Here is a 17,246-nt window from a genome sequence, read left to right as displayed (position 1 = left end):
CTCGCCTCTTTCACGCAGGTAGCGCCAGGCTCTTCTGTTTCCTCTTCGTCCTCGCCCAAAACGTCCGTGTGTTTCTCCCCAGGACTTCTTTACATGTGCGTGTCCTTGTAATCCTTCAACGAAGTATTTTACTGCTGCGAGCGGTGCCGCAAAACTATCCATGTCGTCCCCGTTTTCCGCACCGGTGTTAGGACGTAAACATTGGATTCTCGCTTCCCGCTTCCGCCAAAATAACTCCGCCCACTAAAAATCCAGCCAATCACAGCTAGAGTTCTCGCAGCCCTGCCGAACAAAGTTCTGCTGAGCTGATGCGTCAGCGAGAGCTGCCGAACAGGAGCTGCGAGAACAACATGACGTCATTTTGTTCTCGCAGCTCTGGGTGCGAGAACAAAGTTCTCGCATCTTGTGGAGTATGAATAGGCCTTTACTCTGGTCTATAGGCTGAGCGCTCCGGCCCAGAAGCTTTTAGATTTGGGTAAAGCTGATTCTGCACCTGTGAATATATTTCTGTCAAAGGTTTTATGACTGAGCCGGGACTGTGGAGTCTCTGTCTTTATTACAGGAGCCACAGACTAGGAAGGCTCCATGATTGAAACAATGATAATCATTATTATTTTGTCATCATTGAATCATGATTAATCAAACGATTGTTTGTTGCCTTTAAAAAAAAAGTATCTTTATTTTATTTATTTATGAATCAAACACTATGATGATGTTTTGGTTTTCTGGACAGTCAGAAAAGTACAAATGATTTCAAGTTTGCCTTGATTAAAGAGAGGTCCCTGTTTCACACCTGCCCCCTGCTGCCCTCACACCTGCCCCCTGCTGCCCTCACACCTGCCCCCTGCTGCCCTCACACCTGCCCCCTGCTGGCCTCACACCTGCCCCCTGCTGCCCTCACACCTGCCCCCTGCTGGCCTCACACCTGCCCCCTGCTGGCCTCACACCTGCCCCCTGCTGTCCTCACACCTGCCCCCTGCAGCCCTCACACCTGCCCCCTGCTGTCCTCACACCTGCCCCCTGCTGTCCTCACACCTGCCCCCTGCTGTCCTCACACCTGCCCCCTGCTGTCCTCACACCTGCCCCCTGCTGTCCTCACACCTGCCCCCTGCTGCCCTCACACCTGCTCCCTGCTGCCCTCACACCTGCCCCCTGCTGCCCTCACACCTGCCCCCTGCTGCCCTCACACCTGCCCCCTGCTGCCCTCACACCTGCCCCCTGCTGCCCTCACACCTGCCCCCTGCTGCCCTCACACCTGCCCTCTGCTGCCCTCACACCTGCCCCCTGCTGCCCTCACACCTGCCCCCTGCTGCCCTCACACCTGCCCCCTGCTGCCCTCACACCTGCCCCCTGCTGCCCTCACACCTGCTCCCTGCTGCCCTCACACCTGCCCCCTGCTGCCCTCACACCTGCCCCCTGCTGGCCTCACACCTGCCCCCTGCTGGCCTCACACCTGCCCCCTGCTGACCTCACACCTGCCCCCTGCTGTCCTCACACCTGCCCCCTGCTGCCCTCACACCTGCCCCCTGCTGACCAGCCCTCACACCTGCCCCCTGCAGCCCTCACACCTGCCCCCTGCAGCCCTCACACCTGCCCCCTGCTGCCCTCACACCTGCCCCCTGCTGTCCTCACACCTGCTCCCTGCTGCCCTCACACCTGCCCCCTGCTGCCCTCACACCTGCCCCCTGCAGCCCTCACACCTGCCCCCTGCTGGCCTCACACCTGCCCCCTGCTGGCCTCACACCTGCCCCCTGCAGCCCTCACACCTGCCCCCTGCTGCCCTCACACCTGCCCCCTGCTGGCCTCACACCTGCCCCCTGCTGGCCTCACACCTGCCCCCTGCTGCCCTCACACCTGCCCCCTGCTGCCCTCACACCTGCCCTCACACCTGCCCCCTGCTGCCCTCACACCTGCCCCCTGCTGCCCTCACACCTGCCCCCTGCTGCCCTCACACCTGCCCTCACACCTGCCCCCTGCTGCCCTCACACCTGCCCCCTGCTGGCCTCACACCTGCACAAGTAAACTGAGCAGCGCGGCCTGATGACATCATCACACAGCGCTGAGCCGTGACACGTGAAAAGCGAAGGATCTGCTTTACAAAAAAAAATTAGAATTGATTTGTATCGATTATGCTAATTTTGTAATCGTTTGCTGTTGTAATCGAATTTTGATTAATTGCACAGCCCACCATAGACCTGTGAACATGGTACCTTTCAAACCGTCAAAGGATTATTGCTTTACTGTTTTATAAACTGCTGATTCTTAAACGTAACGTCTCAGAGTTTTCCCTCATTTCTGAGAAAGTGACAAATACTTCTGTAAAGTCCACATTGTTTCAGAGGCTTCGTCTCCGGCGACTCGTGAATCAGACAAACCGTCCATCGTCTGACAGGAAATCAAACCAGCTCAGTTTAAGCTCTGGAGGAAACACGTCGTTTGCTCCAGTTTCAGTGACGACGCTCAGCCTCAGTCACACAGAAGATTCAGTTTGTCCTGAACCTCACGTCCATCAGCGAGACCGAGGGCTGTGACACAATCTGCATCCCCTCATACTGAGACCGAGAGGCCACCTCTGGGAGATTTTTACACCTCTGATTTATGAGCTGGAAACAAGAAACAAGAAATGTACATTTTTCAAGTTGAATCAATAACAGAGGCGTTATTTAGTTGTTGATCAGTGGAAGTGGAGCTGGTTCTAGGGCTGAAACAACTAATCGATTAATCAACAACTAATTGATTAATCAACAACTAATCGATTACTCAACAACTAATCGATTACTCAACAACTAATCGATTACTCAACAACTAATCGATTAATCAACAACTAATCGATTAATCAACAACTAATCGATTACTCAACAACTAATCGATTACTCAACAACTAATCGATTACTCAACAACTAATCGATTACTCAACAACTAATCGATTACTCAACAACTAATCGATTAATCAACAACTAATCGATTAATCAACAACTAATCGATTAATCAACAACTAATCGATTACTCAACAACTAATCGATTACTCAACAACTAATCGATTACTCAACAACTAATCGATTAATCAACAACTAATCGATTAATCAACAACTAATCGATTACTCAACAACTAATCGATTACTCAACAACTAATCGATTACTCAACAACTAATCGATTAATCAACAACTAATCGATTAATCAACAACTAATCGATTACTCAACAACTAATCGATTACTCAACAACTAATCGATTACTCAACAACTAATCGATTAATCAACAACTAATCGATTAATCAACAACTAATCGATTACTCAACAACTAATCGATTACTCAACAACTAATCGATTACTCAACAACTAATCGATTACTCAACAACTAATCGATTACTCAACAACTAATCGATTACTCAACAACTAATCGATTACTCAACAACTAGTCGATTACTCAACAACTAATAGATTAATCAACAATTAATCGATTACTAAAAAAGTTGTCGACTATTTCAGTAATCGATGAATCGTTTTCTAGCAAACACAGACTAAAATAGAGCAAAAAAGACATGACAATGATGTATTTTGGATGTTTTTAAAGTGAGGCTCTGCAGTGTTTTGTACATTATAAATTTCATTAATATCTGTGTTTGTCTCGTCCAATCAGAAGCAGAATTAGCACAAAGAGCCTCCTACAAACGTCTACTTTTAGTTTATTCCATCAACACGTCCTCAAGCGGCGACACTTTAGCTCATGTGATAAAAAAAAACATTAAGAAATACAATTTCCATCACCTTTCACAGCCACGCGATTAATCGATTAATCGTAAAAATAATGGTTAGTTGCAGCCGTACTTGGTTCTGAAGCTGAAGGTCTGGGGTGGAGGTGGTTCTGAAGCTGAAGGTCTGGTGTGGACGCAGTAAATGTGACTCTGTGGTGTTTCTGAAGTCTGTCAGTAAACTCTGGACTGTTGTAAACCTGCTCCAGGACCTGGCCTGGGTCCAGTGCGGACCTGGCCCTGGTCCAAGACTCATTTTGAGTCTGACTCTGAGGATCAGGTGGATTCTGGGAAGAGTTCAATGTTTGTTCAGAAGAAACAGGAGCGTCTCCTCCTCCCACTTTGCCCTGACAGTGAGACAGAGAGACTGAGAGACTGAGAGACGGAGAGACTGAGAGACTGAGAGACCTGCCTCCAGTCTGACAGGCCGGTCCCGGAGCAGGTCTGGGTTTAGTCTGGATTAGTCTGGGTCTAGTCCAGTCCTGGTTCTGACCTGGTTCTGACCTGGTTCTGACCTGGTTCTGACCTGGAGTCCGTCAGGATGGCCGGCAGCCTGAAGTCTGAGGTCAGTGAACGTCTGCTGTGGTTCAGGCTAGAGCTGCAACTAACCATTATTTTGTAATCGATTAATCTATCGACTGTTTACACGATTAATCGATTAATCTATCGACTGTTTACACGATTAATCGATTAGTCGCTTGGCTGTGAAAGGTGAAGGAAAACTTTATTCTATTTTTGTATCACATGAAGCTAAAGTGGATCCGCTTGAGGACGTGTTGATGAGGAAACGTAAAGTAAATGTTTGTCGGAGGCTCTCGGTGCTGATTCTGCTTCTGATCGGACGAGACACAAACAGATGTTCATGAAATTTACAAAGTGCAAAGTGAACTACACTTACTATAAAAACAAAGGAGGTTTTCATCAAGAATACTACGTCTTCATGTAATTGTTGAACCAGAAACGATTAATCGATCACTAAAATAGTTGTCGACTATTTCAATAATCGATTAGTCGTTTAGGAGTTTCAGCCCTAGTTCAGGTCTTTTCTTCTGGTCCAGTTTGGCCAGACTCCGGTCCAGACTCCGGTCCAGAGTCCGGTCCAGGTGTTTTGGAGCTGCACATGTAACATCTTCATATGGTGATTGAGTGTTTAGTGTAACTTGTCTCTGTCTGACTAAACCAGGCCTAAACCCACAGGAGGAGCTTTGGTTTTGCCTTTTATTTAAAGTCAAACACATGAATAGTGAGAAAATGTGCGTCATGTTTTAACCTCTTAACCTCCGCCTGAACTGAGCCTTTTCCCCAGCTCGCTTTCACCCAAAGACAAAAACCAGGATGAAAACATCGACAACGCGAGGAAACAGATCCTTATAGAAGAGTTCTGTAGGCCTTAGCTTTCAAATGAGGCGTTTTAGATTGAGGTAAAGCTGAGCTGGGGGTTCAGAGGTTAGAATGAAGCAGTTTGTGATTAGATTTCTGTCCCCGTCGTCCAGCCCTAATCGCTCCTGTGTCGTTTTACTTTGGTAAAACTGAAGTATCTGCTTCCTACTCGAGTAAAGAAGTATTTCCTGCTGTGAGTGAATATTTCAGCGGCAAAAGCTTCATGTGGTGGATGTTGGCGTCTCTGAATCAATACGATAACGATCTTCCAGTGACTCTGAACCAACACAAACTGAGTAACGTGACTCTGGACCCGCCTCCGCTCTCAAACACAACCATATGGAAACTGGAGCTGGTGGAACTCTGTCAATATTTGTGGAACTTTCTCCATTTCATACGAACATCTGGTTCCAGCTGCAGTTTACTGTGACGCTCAGGATGAAGGGTTCTGATCTGCTGGACTCGATTCACTTTGACCCGGGTTTAGGAGGTTTGAGTCTTGTTAGATTGACCTGTTATTAAAAAGCAGTGTATTTAAATAAGACGTAACAGAAGGAGTTGCTGAATAAAAACCTTTAAAGGGGGGTATTCTGCAAAATTGACTTTTTCAAGCTTTCCATCCTGTTATTCTGTCACTCCCTCATTAAAAACATGGCTGAAGTGTTGCCTTGGCACATTCACGTATTTCTGAGTAATCTGTACAAACTCTGATGGCGGCCATTTTAGGGATAGGTTTTTGTCACATTTTTGTTGAGTTTTTGTTAATTTTTTGTGATTTTTTGTTGAATTTTTGTCACATTTTTGTTGAATTTTAATTGATTTTTTGTCAATTTTTTGTCATTTTTTGTTGAATTTTTGTCACATTTTGGATTAATTTTTGTCACATTTTTGTTGAATTTTAGTTGAATTTTTGTCACATTTTTGTTGAATTTTTGTCACATTTTTGTTGAATTTCTGTCATTTTTTTGTTGATTTTTTTTCATTTTTGTTGAATTTTTGGCTGATGGCGGCCATTTTGAGTAATCTGTATAAACTCTGACGGCGGCCATTTTAGGGATAGGTTTGCCTGAGTCCTCCTAGGAACGCCCCCACCTCCTGGAGACGCCTCCGAGCTTTGGTCACCAGCCGAGTAACCAACCACTGCTCCTCAGCAGAACCCCCTCCCCACTGATGCCACAGACAGCGTGTGGAGGGGGCGTGTCTAAAGGCTCAGAGGTTCTTAAAGAGACAGAGGCCGATTTCAAGACATTCACTACAGCCATTTTGAGAGAGACATTTTATACAAGGCAGTTATTCTAATTTACTGCATTTACAGACCAGCAGAAGGTTTGTCATCATTGTAGTGAGATATAGACTGGTGCTATGGGACTGACAAAAGCAGAACACCCCCTCTTTAAAGCAGAACACCCCCTCTTTAAAGCAGAACACGCCCTCTTTAAAGCAGAACACCCCCTCTTTAAAGCAGAACACCCCCTCTTTAAAGCAGAACACCCCCTCTTTAAAGCAGAACACCCCCGCTTTAAAGCAGAACACCCCCTCTTTAAAGCAGAACACCCCCTCTTTAAGGCACAAAACCTGGGATTTGCTCTGCACCTCGGGTTCTTAAAGCAGCTGCAGACTTCAACTGTCCTGTCCTTTTATACTTTTCTAACTTTAATAGTGTAGCCGGTTCATGTTGGGTGAAGCTGCTTCTGTACGAGTCACAAAGGAACGATCTGACTCTGATCCGCTAATGTGGCGTCTCCACGTCTTAGCCCCGCCCTGTCCCACCACAGAACACGCCTTTTCTTATTTCCATTACAAATGCAGCTGTGGGCGGAGCTCCCTCGGACACTGGAACAAACACTGAAGCACAGGACGGACTCACACTTTGTGGAGCTCCTGGAATCACTCAGAGGCAAAAACCTGAGGACAGACTGAGGCTAAAGACGAGCTATGGCGGTGAGCTACGTGCTAACGCTGTGCTAGCACCAGCTACATTTGATTATTCATTTATTTGAAGTAGGACAGTGCACATGAAGCCACACGTCAGCAGAAAGCCTCCATGTAAAGTAGCATAACTGCTGTGCTAAGACAGGTAGAGAAGCATTAAAGAGCTACGTCACAGTCCCAGGTTTCAGTGATTCACCTGAGAGAGCACCATGGATCTGTTTCAGGATCTTTTTAAAGAGGGCGTGTTCTGCTTTAAAGAGGGGGTGTTCTGCTTTAAAGAGGGGGTGTTCTGCTTTTGTCAGTCCCATAGCACCAGTCTATATCACACTACAATGATGACAAACCTTCTGTTGGTCTGTAAATGCAGTAAATTAGAATAACTGCCTTGTATAAAATGTCTCTCTCAAAATGGCTGTAGTGAATGTCTTGAAATAGGCCTCTGTCTCTTTAAGAACCTCTGAGCCTTTAGACACGCCCCCTCCACACGCTGTCTGTGGCATCAGTGGGGAGGGGGTTCTGCTGAGGAGCAGTGGTTGGTTACTCGGCTGGTGACCAAAGCTCGGAGGCGTCTCCAGGAGGTGGGGGCGTTCCTAGGAGGACTCAGGCAAACCTATCCCTAAAATGGCCGCCGTCAGAGTTTTTACAGATTACTCAGAAATACGTGAATGTGCCAAGGCAACACTTCAGCCATGTTTTTAATGAGGGAGTGACAGAATAACAGGATGGAAAGCTGGAAAAGTCCATTTTGCAGAATACCCCCCTTTAAAGGTGTGAAGGTGAGTCTCAGGTCCTGATGTGAGCAGTGAGTTCATGAGTCTCTGAGTTTAGTCCTGTGTCGTTTCACATTAGTCTCCTCTGGTCCGAGCTCTGGTGTTTACTCCACTGTTGGAAAGACTGTTTAAAGTCTAAGAATGATGCAGGTAGGGCTGCTCCATTATTGAAAAAATAATAATCCCAATTATTTTTGTCATAATTGAAATCACGATTATTTGTTGCCTTTAAAAAAAAGTATCTTTATTTTATTTATTTATGAATCAAAACACTATGATGATATTTTATGTTTTCTGGACAGTCAGAAAAGTACAAATGATTTCAAGTACGCCTTGATTAAAGAGAGGTCCCTGTTTCACACCTGCCCCCTGCTGCCCTCACACCTGCCCCCTGCTGGTCAGCCCTCACACCTGATGACATCATCACACAGCGCCGTTTGTTTTTATGTCAGGCAAAAGCATGAGCCGTGACACGTGAAAAGCGAAGGGAAAATAATCCCAGCGCCGTGAAATAATGCAAGTCTGCTTTACAAAAAAAAAAAAATAATATTTGAAAAAAAAATAAGATAAATAAAAATAAAAAATGTAGAAAAGAAAATTACAATCGTCTGCTTTGCAAAAAAAATGGCCAAAGGGGAAAAATGAAAAAAAATAAAATTAGAATAGATTTTTTGCGATTATGCTAATGTTGTAATCAAAATCGTATTTGAATTTTGATTAATTGCACAGGCCTAGATTCAGGCATTATCCAGAAACTTCTGATCTACCAAAATATAAACAATGACACAATGTTACAGTGATGATGTAGTTCATGCTCAGCGACTGGTCTGATCCAGTCCAGTAACTGTCCTTCTTTAAACAGTTGTGAGTTTCCCGTCTGCTGAAGTTCCCTTTGCATAAATGGTGTGAGGTCTGAGGATAACGAGGCCGTGCCGTCCTGTGGGAGCGGCTGATCTGGAACCGCTGTCCCACATCTCAGTGTCACGTCAGTCTGAAGCAGGCCATAGAGGGGGGGAACTGTTTGTTCACGGGCCACGTTTCCCAGCATGCACCAGCGCTCTGTCCAACACACAGGCGAGAAATACCTGGTCCAGCATCTGCAGCGCTCACTCTTTACCAGCCCTGAGTCTCAGCTGTGTCTGCAGAGGCGGGGCTAACCATGTCCCCACGCCGCCGCTTCTGATCTCGGTTCCTTCTGAGGGTCTTCCTCTCTGACCGAACGGTTCTGATCTGTGTCCTCAGCTTTCCGACAGACGCTGCAGTGACGATGAGAACATGATCTCTGTGCTCAGCTCCAGGAAGGCCAGCGAGCTCCCGGTCAACGAGGTGGCCTGCCTCCTACAGGTGAGACGCGCTACTGCAGCTCCGCGTACATGAGCGTGTAGACCCATGTCGGGGGGGAACCAAACCATACATGACTGTTTAGACCCAAGGAACCAAACCATACATGACTGTTTAGACCCATATCAAGAAGGAACCAAACCATACATGAGTGTTTAGACCCATATCAGGAAGGAACCGAACCATACATGACGGTTTAGACCCATATCAGGAAGGAACCAAACCATACATGACTGTTTAGACCCATATCAGGAAGGAACCAAACCATACATGACTGTTTAGACCCATAACAGGAAGGAACCGAACCATACATGACTGTTTAGACCCATAACAAGAAGGAACCAAACCATACATGACTGTTTAGGCCCAAATCAAGAAGGAACCAAACCATACATGACTGTTTAGACCCATAACAAGAAGGAACCAAACCATACATGACTGTTTAGACCCAAATCAAGAAGGAACCAAACCATACATGACTGTTTAGACCCATATCAGGAAGGAACCAAACCATACATGACTGTTTAGACCCATATCAGGAAGGAACCAAACCATACATGACTGTTTAGACCCAAATCAAGAAGGAACCAAACCATACATGACTGTTTAGACCCATATCAAGAAGGAACCAAACCATACATGACTGTTTAGGCCCATAACAGGAAGGAACCAAACCATACATGACTGTTTAGGCCCATATCAGGAAGGAACCAAACCATACATGACTGTTTAGACCCATATCAAGAAGGAACCAAACCATACATGACTGTTTAGGCCCATAACAGGAAGGAACCAAACCATACATGACTGTTTAGGCCCATATCAGGAAGGAACCAAACCATACATGACTGTTTAGGCCCATATCAGGAAGGAACCAAACCATACATGACTGTTTAGGCCCATATCAAGAAGGAACCAAACCATACATGACTGTTTAGACCCATATCAAGAAGGAACCAAACCATACATGACTGTTTAGGCCCATAACAGGAAGGAACCAAACCATACATGACTGTTTAGGCCCATATCAGGAAGGAACCAAACCATACATGACTGTTTAGACCCATATCAAGAAGGAACCAAACCATACATGACTGTTTAGGCCCATAACAGGAAGGAACCAAACCATACATGACTGTTTAGGCCCATATCAGGAAGGAACCAAACCATACATGACTGTTTAGGCCCATATCAGGAAGGAACCAAACCATACATGACTGTTTAGGCCCATATCAAGAAGGAACCAAACCATACATGACTGTTTAGACCCATATCAGGAAGGAACCAAACCATACATGACTGTTTAGACCCATATCAAGAAGGAACCAAACCATACATGACTGTTTAGACCCATAACAGGAAGGAACCAAACCATACATGACTGTTTAGACCCATATCAAGAAGGAACCAAACCATACATGACTGTTTAGACCCTTATCAAGAAGGAACCAAACCATACATGACTGTTTAGACCCATATCAAGAAGGAACCAAACCATACATGACTGTTTAGACCCATATCAAGAAGGAACCAAACCATACATGACTGTTTAGACCCAAGGAACCAAACCATACATGACTGTTTAGGTCCATAACAGGAAGGAACCAAACCATACATGACTGTTTAGGCCCATAACAGGAAGGAACCAAACCATACATGACTGTTTAGGTCTATAACAGGAAGGAACCAAACCATACATGACTGTTTAGGTCCATAACAGGAAGGAACCAAACCATACATGACTGTTTAGGTCTATAACAGGAAGGAACCAAACCATACATGACTGTTTAGACCCATATCAGGAAGGAACCAAACCATACATGACTGTTTAGGTCTATAACAGGAAGGAACCAAACCATACATGACTGTTTAGGTCCATAACAGGAAGGAACCAAACCATACATGACTGTTTAGGTCCATATCAGGAAGGAACCAAACCATACATGACTGTTTAGGTCCATAACAGGAAGGAACCAAACCATACATGACTGTTTAGGCCCATATCAGGAAGGAACCAAACCATACATGACTGTTTAGACCCATATCAGGAAGGAACCAAACCATACATGACTGTTTAGGTCTATAACAGGAAGGAACCAAACCATACATGACTGTTTAGACCCATATCAAGAAGGAACCAAACCATACATGACTGTTTAGACCCATATCAAGAAGGAACCAAACCATACATGACTGTTTAGACCCATATCAGGAAGGAACCAAACCATACATGACTGTTTAGACCCATATCAGGAAGGAACCAAACCATACATGACTGTTTAGACCCATATCAGGAAGGAACCAAACCATACATGACTGTTTAGGTCCATATCAAGAAGGAACCAAACCATACATGACTGTTTAGACCCATATCAAGAAGGAACCAAACCATACATGACTGTTTAGACCCATAACAGGAGGGAACCAAACCATACATGACTGTTTAGGCCCATATCAGGAAGGAACCAAACCATACATGACTGTTTAGACCCATATCAAGAAGGAACCAAACCATACATGACTGTTTAGGCCCATATCAGGAAGGAACCAAACCATACATGACTGTTTAGGCCCATAACAGGAAGGAACCAAACCATACATGACTGTTTAGACCCAAATCAAGAAGGAACCAAACCATACATGACTGTTTAGACCCATATCAGGAAGGAACCAAACCAAACATATTATATCCAGTTTCATAAAGTAAAACACAAACCGCTCCAGCTGTGGATGTAGTCTTCATCGGTCTTCATCTGGTGATCCAGTCCGAGTCTTAACGCTCGTCCAGCTGCTCAGATGTTTGTTTTGTTCTCAGGCCGATCTGCAGCGTGGCTTGACTCAGGAGGAAGTGGCCCGTAGGAGGCGCTATCACGGCTGGAACGAGTTCGACATCAGTGAAGAAGAGCCGCTATGGAGGAAGTACATCTGTCAGGTAACCAATCCCTTCAGGGACGCTTTAAACATGACGCTAAGTCATTCCTCACGCTGAAAGGACTGAGGCTAAATATCAATACTTTAGCTCAGAGCAGCTCCTCCTTCAGCTCCGCCCCCTCAGGCCAAACCTTTCCTCCAAACGTCTGTTTCTAAGCCCTGCATAAAGTTCAGAGAGTCAAGTAGAGCCTTTTTTACCTTTTTCTGCAAGTGATCAAAATATACAAATAAGCTTCCTTTAACAAAAAGCTTTTCTAGATTTGCAACAGACTCTGTATCTTGTTGTAGATGCAAACAGAGCTGTCCCGTCTGTTTAAGGTGCAGAGTGTGTGGAAAGGGTAGAAAAGAGAGCTAAGACTGGACCTAAATGATATAAAAGTAATTCCTGTGGAGTAAGGCTGGTCTGACTGAGTGTAAATGTGTAAATGTGTGCAGTTCAAAGACCCTCTGATCCTGCTGCTCTTGGCCTCGGCCGTCATCAGCGTCCTCATGCACCAGTTCGACGACGCCATCAGCATCACCGTGGTAACCAAAGATACTCTCATTATGTTTACGCTGGAGTCCGGTCTGAACCTACAGTCACTCTGCTGTCTGTCCTCAGGCCATTATCATCGTGGTGACGGTGGCCTTCGTCCAGGTCAGTACCAGCTCGTGTGTGTGTGTGTGTGTGTGTGTGTGTGTGTGTGTGTGTGTGTGTGTGTGTGTGTGTGCGTGTGTACTCTGTAGCGTGTGTACTCTGTAGCGTGTGTACTCTGTAGCGTGTGTACTCTGTAGCGTGTGTGCTCTGTAGCGTGTGTGCTCTGTAGCGTGTGTGCTCTGTAGCGTGTGTGCTCTGTAGCGTGTGTGCTGTGTAGCGTGTGTGCTCTGTAGAGTGTGTGCTCTGTAGCGTGTGTGCTGTGTAGCGTGTGTGCTCTGTAGCGTGTGTGCTCTGTAGCGTGTGTGCTCTGTAGCGTGTGTGCTGTGTAGCGTGTGTGCTCTGTAGAGTGTGTGCTCTGTAGAGTGTGTACTGTGTAGAGTGTGTACTGTGTAGAATGTGTACTGTGTAGAATGTGTGCTCTGTAGAATGTGTGCTCTGTAGAATGTTCTCCTGTGTGTACTCTGTAGCGTGTACTCTGTAGCGTGTACTCTGTAGCGTGTACTCTGTAGCGTGTACTCCGTGTACTCTGTAGAGTGTACTCTGTTCTCCTGTGTAGTAAAAGTGGTTGTGTGCAGGAGTATCGCTCGGAGAAGTCTCTGGAGGAGTTGGGGAAGCTGGTGCCGCCCGAGTGTCACTGGTGAGGCTCGTTTCAGAATCAGAACTTTGAGCTGCAGATCAGGGATCGTTTGTCCACTGGGTTCTGCAGGTGTAATCAAGGCCTTAATCTCATTAAAAACCATTAAGTCTTTAAATGGATTCAAACTGACATTAGATCTAAATGTAATGGATCATTATGACATTTAAAGTTTTACTGTATAAGTCCATTATATAAGTATTTCTGTAAATACATGTCAGTTGTCATCGTACCATATTTGACCTTTTATTATTTATGTTATTTATTTAATATTCTCATGCATGCCCCCATAGCCTTATACTTTAAAGTTTTATAGCTTATTTTTATCTAGATTATACATTTGTTTTGTGTTGTACGTCAGCACAGAGAACGATCCGAGGTCATGAACCTGAGCTCAAATAAAAACTCTTCTGATCCGGATTCTAAAAACACCAAAATGAAACATGATCAGCTGCAGTTTTAGCAACGTTTCTTTTTCTCTCTCTTTACGATGTTTCTTTTCTGAGATTTATCCAGGAAGTGGCTCCAACATGGCTGAGTCGCTCCCGGTCTTGTTGGGTATCCAGGTGTAGCAGGAAAGGTCATTTCCTCTGTGTGTAATGTGTGTGCAGTGTCAGAGAGGGCGCTCTGGAGCAGCGTCTGGCTCGAGACCTTGTTCCTGGAGACACCGTGTACCTGTCCGTCGGAGAGAGAGTACCCGCCGACCTGCGGCTGTTCGAGGTGAGGTCATCAACCTCACATCTGTCACCGACCTCACATCTGTCACCGACCTCACATGACCTCACATCTGTCCTCATGTCTGACCTCACATCTGTCATGTCTCTAGGCCTCTGACCTCTCGGTGGATGAGTCCAGTCTGACCGGAGAGACCACGCCCTGTCCCAAAAGCACCGCCCCCGGCTCCTCCCCCACAGACATGGCGTCTCGACTGAACATCGCCTTCATGGGGACGTTAGTGCGCTGCGGGAAGGCCAAGGTACTGCACTGTCATACACGCAGTACTGCAGAGTACTGCAGAGTACTACAAGGTACTACAGAGTACTGCAGAGTACTCCCTGTACTTACACTCTGTGTGTCCAGGGCATCGTGATCGGCACCGGAGAGAACTCTGAGTTTGGAGAAGTTTTTAAGATGATGCAGGCGGAGGAGGTGAGACACATGGTCACTAACATTAAAGAAGCTGAGGCCTGAAGCTGAGGCCTGAAGCTGAGGCCTGAAGCTGAAGCTGAGGCCTGGAGCTCTGGTCTAACCCTCTGTGTTGTGTCTCAGGCTCCGAAGACGCCGCTGCAGAAGAGCATGGACCTCCTGGGGAAGCAGCTGTCCCTCTACTCCTTTGGCATCATCGGTCAGTGTCTGAGACCTTCTAACCCAGGGGTCTCCAAACGATGCTCTCTATAGTCCCTCTGTAGAAGAAGCTCAGTGATGGTCAGGAGGGGGTGTGTCTGATGATGATGATGATGTTGTTCTTCCAGGGGTCATCATGCTGGTGGGCTGGCTGCAGGGGAAGAGGATCATGGACATGTTCACCATCGGCGTCAGGTGAGCTTCCTCGTGTTCGCGATCGCTCGTCCGTATCTCGGATCGTAAAACCCGCTGTCGTTCTCCTACAGTCTGGCGGTGGCGGCGATCCCCGAGGGCCTCCCCATCGTGGTCACGGTGACGCTGGCCCTGGGCGTGATGCGGATGGTGAAGAAGAGGGCCATCGTGAAGAAGCTGCCCATCGTGGAGACGCTCAGTACGTTTACGCTCGCTCCCTTTTCCACACTGAGATATGTTCTTACCTGAGCTGAGATATGTTCTTACCTGAGCTGAGACATGTTCTTACCTGAGCTGAGATATGTTCTTACCTGAGCTGTGACGAGTTCTTTAGGACCTGTCTGATCTTCAGTCACGTAAACACAGCGCAGACGGCGTTAGCATTTAGCCTCTCCCTCTCTCCTCTATAGCTCCAAAACAGGTCAAGATAGAAGCTACCAAGCTCTTCCACGTTTCCCCTATTTAAATATGGTTACGTGAAGTGTTCCACTACAAAGTATAATTACACACAATTAAACAATGTGGATTTTCTAAGCGGATAAAAGGGGGAACTATATTGTAAGGCGTAATAATACCAGGAGTAGTTTGGCGTCCGCACAGTAATCTTCACTTTACTGTGCGGACGCCAAATTACAAAAAAACTGACAAAAAATGACAAAAAAATGAAAAAAACACAAAAAAATGACCAAAACAACCGACGAAAAAATGACAAAAAACCCCAAAAAACCCCAAAAAATTTACAAAAAAATGACAAAAAAATGACCAAAAAAATGACAAAAAAATGACAAAAAAATGACCAAAAAAATGACCAAAAAATGACCAAAAAATGACAAAAAAAAATGACAAAAAATGACAAAAAAAATGACAAAAAAATGACAAAAAAATGACAAAAAAAATGACAAAAAATGACAAAAAAATGACAAAAAATGACAAAAAATGACAAAAAATGACAAAAAAATGACAAAAAATTACAAAAAAAATGACAAAAAAATTACAAAAAATGACAAAAAAATGACAAAAAAATGACAAAAAATGACAAAAAAATGACAAAAAATGACAAAAAAATGACAAAAAATGACAAAAAATGACAAAAAATGACAAAAAAATGACAAAAAAATGACAAAAAATGACAAAAAAATGACAAAAAATGACAAAAAAATGACAAAAAAATGACAAAAAATGACAAAACAAATTACAAAACAAATTACAAAAAAATGACAAAAAAATGATAAAAAATGATAAACATAAGTTTGAAATCCGCGCAGTAATCTTCACTTTACTGCGCGGATGCCAAACTACTCCTGGTATTATTACGCCTTACAATATAGTCCCCCTTGGGAACTTGGTAGCTTCTGTCTTGACCTGTTTTGGAGCTATAGAGGAGAGAGGGAGAGGCTAAATGCTAACGCCGTCTGTGCTGTGTTTACGTGACTGAAGATCAGACAGGTCCTAAAGAACTCGTCACAGCTCAGGTAAGAACATATCTCAGTGTGGAAAAACACTGGCCTGTTCCTGTAACACAAACTCTCTGTCTGACTCCGCCTCTGCGTCCAGGCTGCTGTAACGTCATCTGCTCCGATAAAACCGGGACTTTGACTAAGAACGAGATGACGGTGACGCAGGTGTTCACGTCAGACGGGCTCCACGCGGAGGTAGGTCCCGGGTGCTCCGTGTTCCTCCGTGTTCAGGATGCTGGTGTGTGTTCAGGTGCTGATTCTGCGTGTGTTCAGGTGAGCGGCGTGGGATATAACGGCGCCGGAGAGGTGACGGTGGACGGAGAGGTCATCCACGGGTTCTCCTGTCCCTCCGTGAGCCGCATCGTGGAGGTGAGGGCTCTGAAACACGCGTGTAGTCCGCCTCCTGGTCACGTGTGATTAACCGTGTGTTTGTTCGGTGCAGGTGGGCTGTGTGTGCAACGACTCTGTGATCAGGAACCACACGCTGCTGGGACGACCTACAGAGGGCGCTCTCATCGCTCTGGCCATGAAGGTACGGACTGAGCTCTGGAGCTCCTGTAGTAACCCTGTGTGTCCTGCAGATGGGGCTGGAGCTCCTGTAGTAACCCTGTGCCTCCTGCAGATGGGGCTGGAGCTCCTGTAGTAACCCTGTGTGTCCTGCAGATGGGGCTGGAGCTCCTGTAGTAACCCTGTGCCTCCTGCAGATGGGGCTGGAGCTCCTGTAGTAACCCTGTGTGTCCTGCAGATGGGGCTGGAGCTCCTGTAGTAACCCTGTGCCTCCTGCAGATGGGGCTGGAGCTCCTGTAGTAACCCTGTGCCTCCTGCAGATGGGGCTGGAGCTCCTGTAGTAACCCTGTGTGTCCTGCAGATGGGGCTGG

At 45.9% G+C, this 17,246-nt stretch overlaps 1 protein-coding gene across 1 annotated transcript in view; it reads left to right on the top strand.

The window, feature by feature from the left end:
• atp2c1 (ATPase secretory pathway Ca2+ transporting 1) overlaps positions 1-17,246 on the top strand; it is a gene marked incomplete at its 3' end in the record, with an annotated part of 44,808 nt that overhangs the window by 3,645 nt on the left and 23,917 nt on the right. Inside the window, exons 2-15 of the mRNA XM_079569532.1 lie at positions 9,075-9,176; positions 11,989-12,105; positions 12,540-12,629; positions 12,706-12,741; positions 13,317-13,378; positions 13,987-14,095; positions 14,202-14,351; positions 14,456-14,524; positions 14,645-14,720; positions 14,848-14,914; positions 14,986-15,110; positions 16,466-16,563; positions 16,642-16,737; positions 16,811-16,900. Coding sequence (XP_079425658.1) covers positions 9,075-9,176; positions 11,989-12,105; positions 12,540-12,629; positions 12,706-12,741; positions 13,317-13,378; positions 13,987-14,095; positions 14,202-14,351; positions 14,456-14,524; positions 14,645-14,720; positions 14,848-14,914; positions 14,986-15,110; positions 16,466-16,563; positions 16,642-16,737; positions 16,811-16,900 — 1,287 coding nt within the window. The remainder of the gene's footprint in view (positions 1-9,074; positions 9,177-11,988; positions 12,106-12,539; positions 12,630-12,705; positions 12,742-13,316; positions 13,379-13,986; positions 14,096-14,201; positions 14,352-14,455; positions 14,525-14,644; positions 14,721-14,847; positions 14,915-14,985; positions 15,111-16,465; positions 16,564-16,641; positions 16,738-16,810; positions 16,901-17,246) is intronic.

Source organism: Gobius niger, assembly GCF_951799975.1.
Source record: "Gobius niger genome assembly, chromosome: 13".
Lineage (NCBI taxonomy): Eukaryota > Metazoa > Chordata > Actinopteri > Gobiiformes > Gobiidae > Gobius > Gobius niger.
Note: the sequence above shows the minus strand (reverse complement) of the source record. Positions and strands in the feature narration are given on the sequence as shown.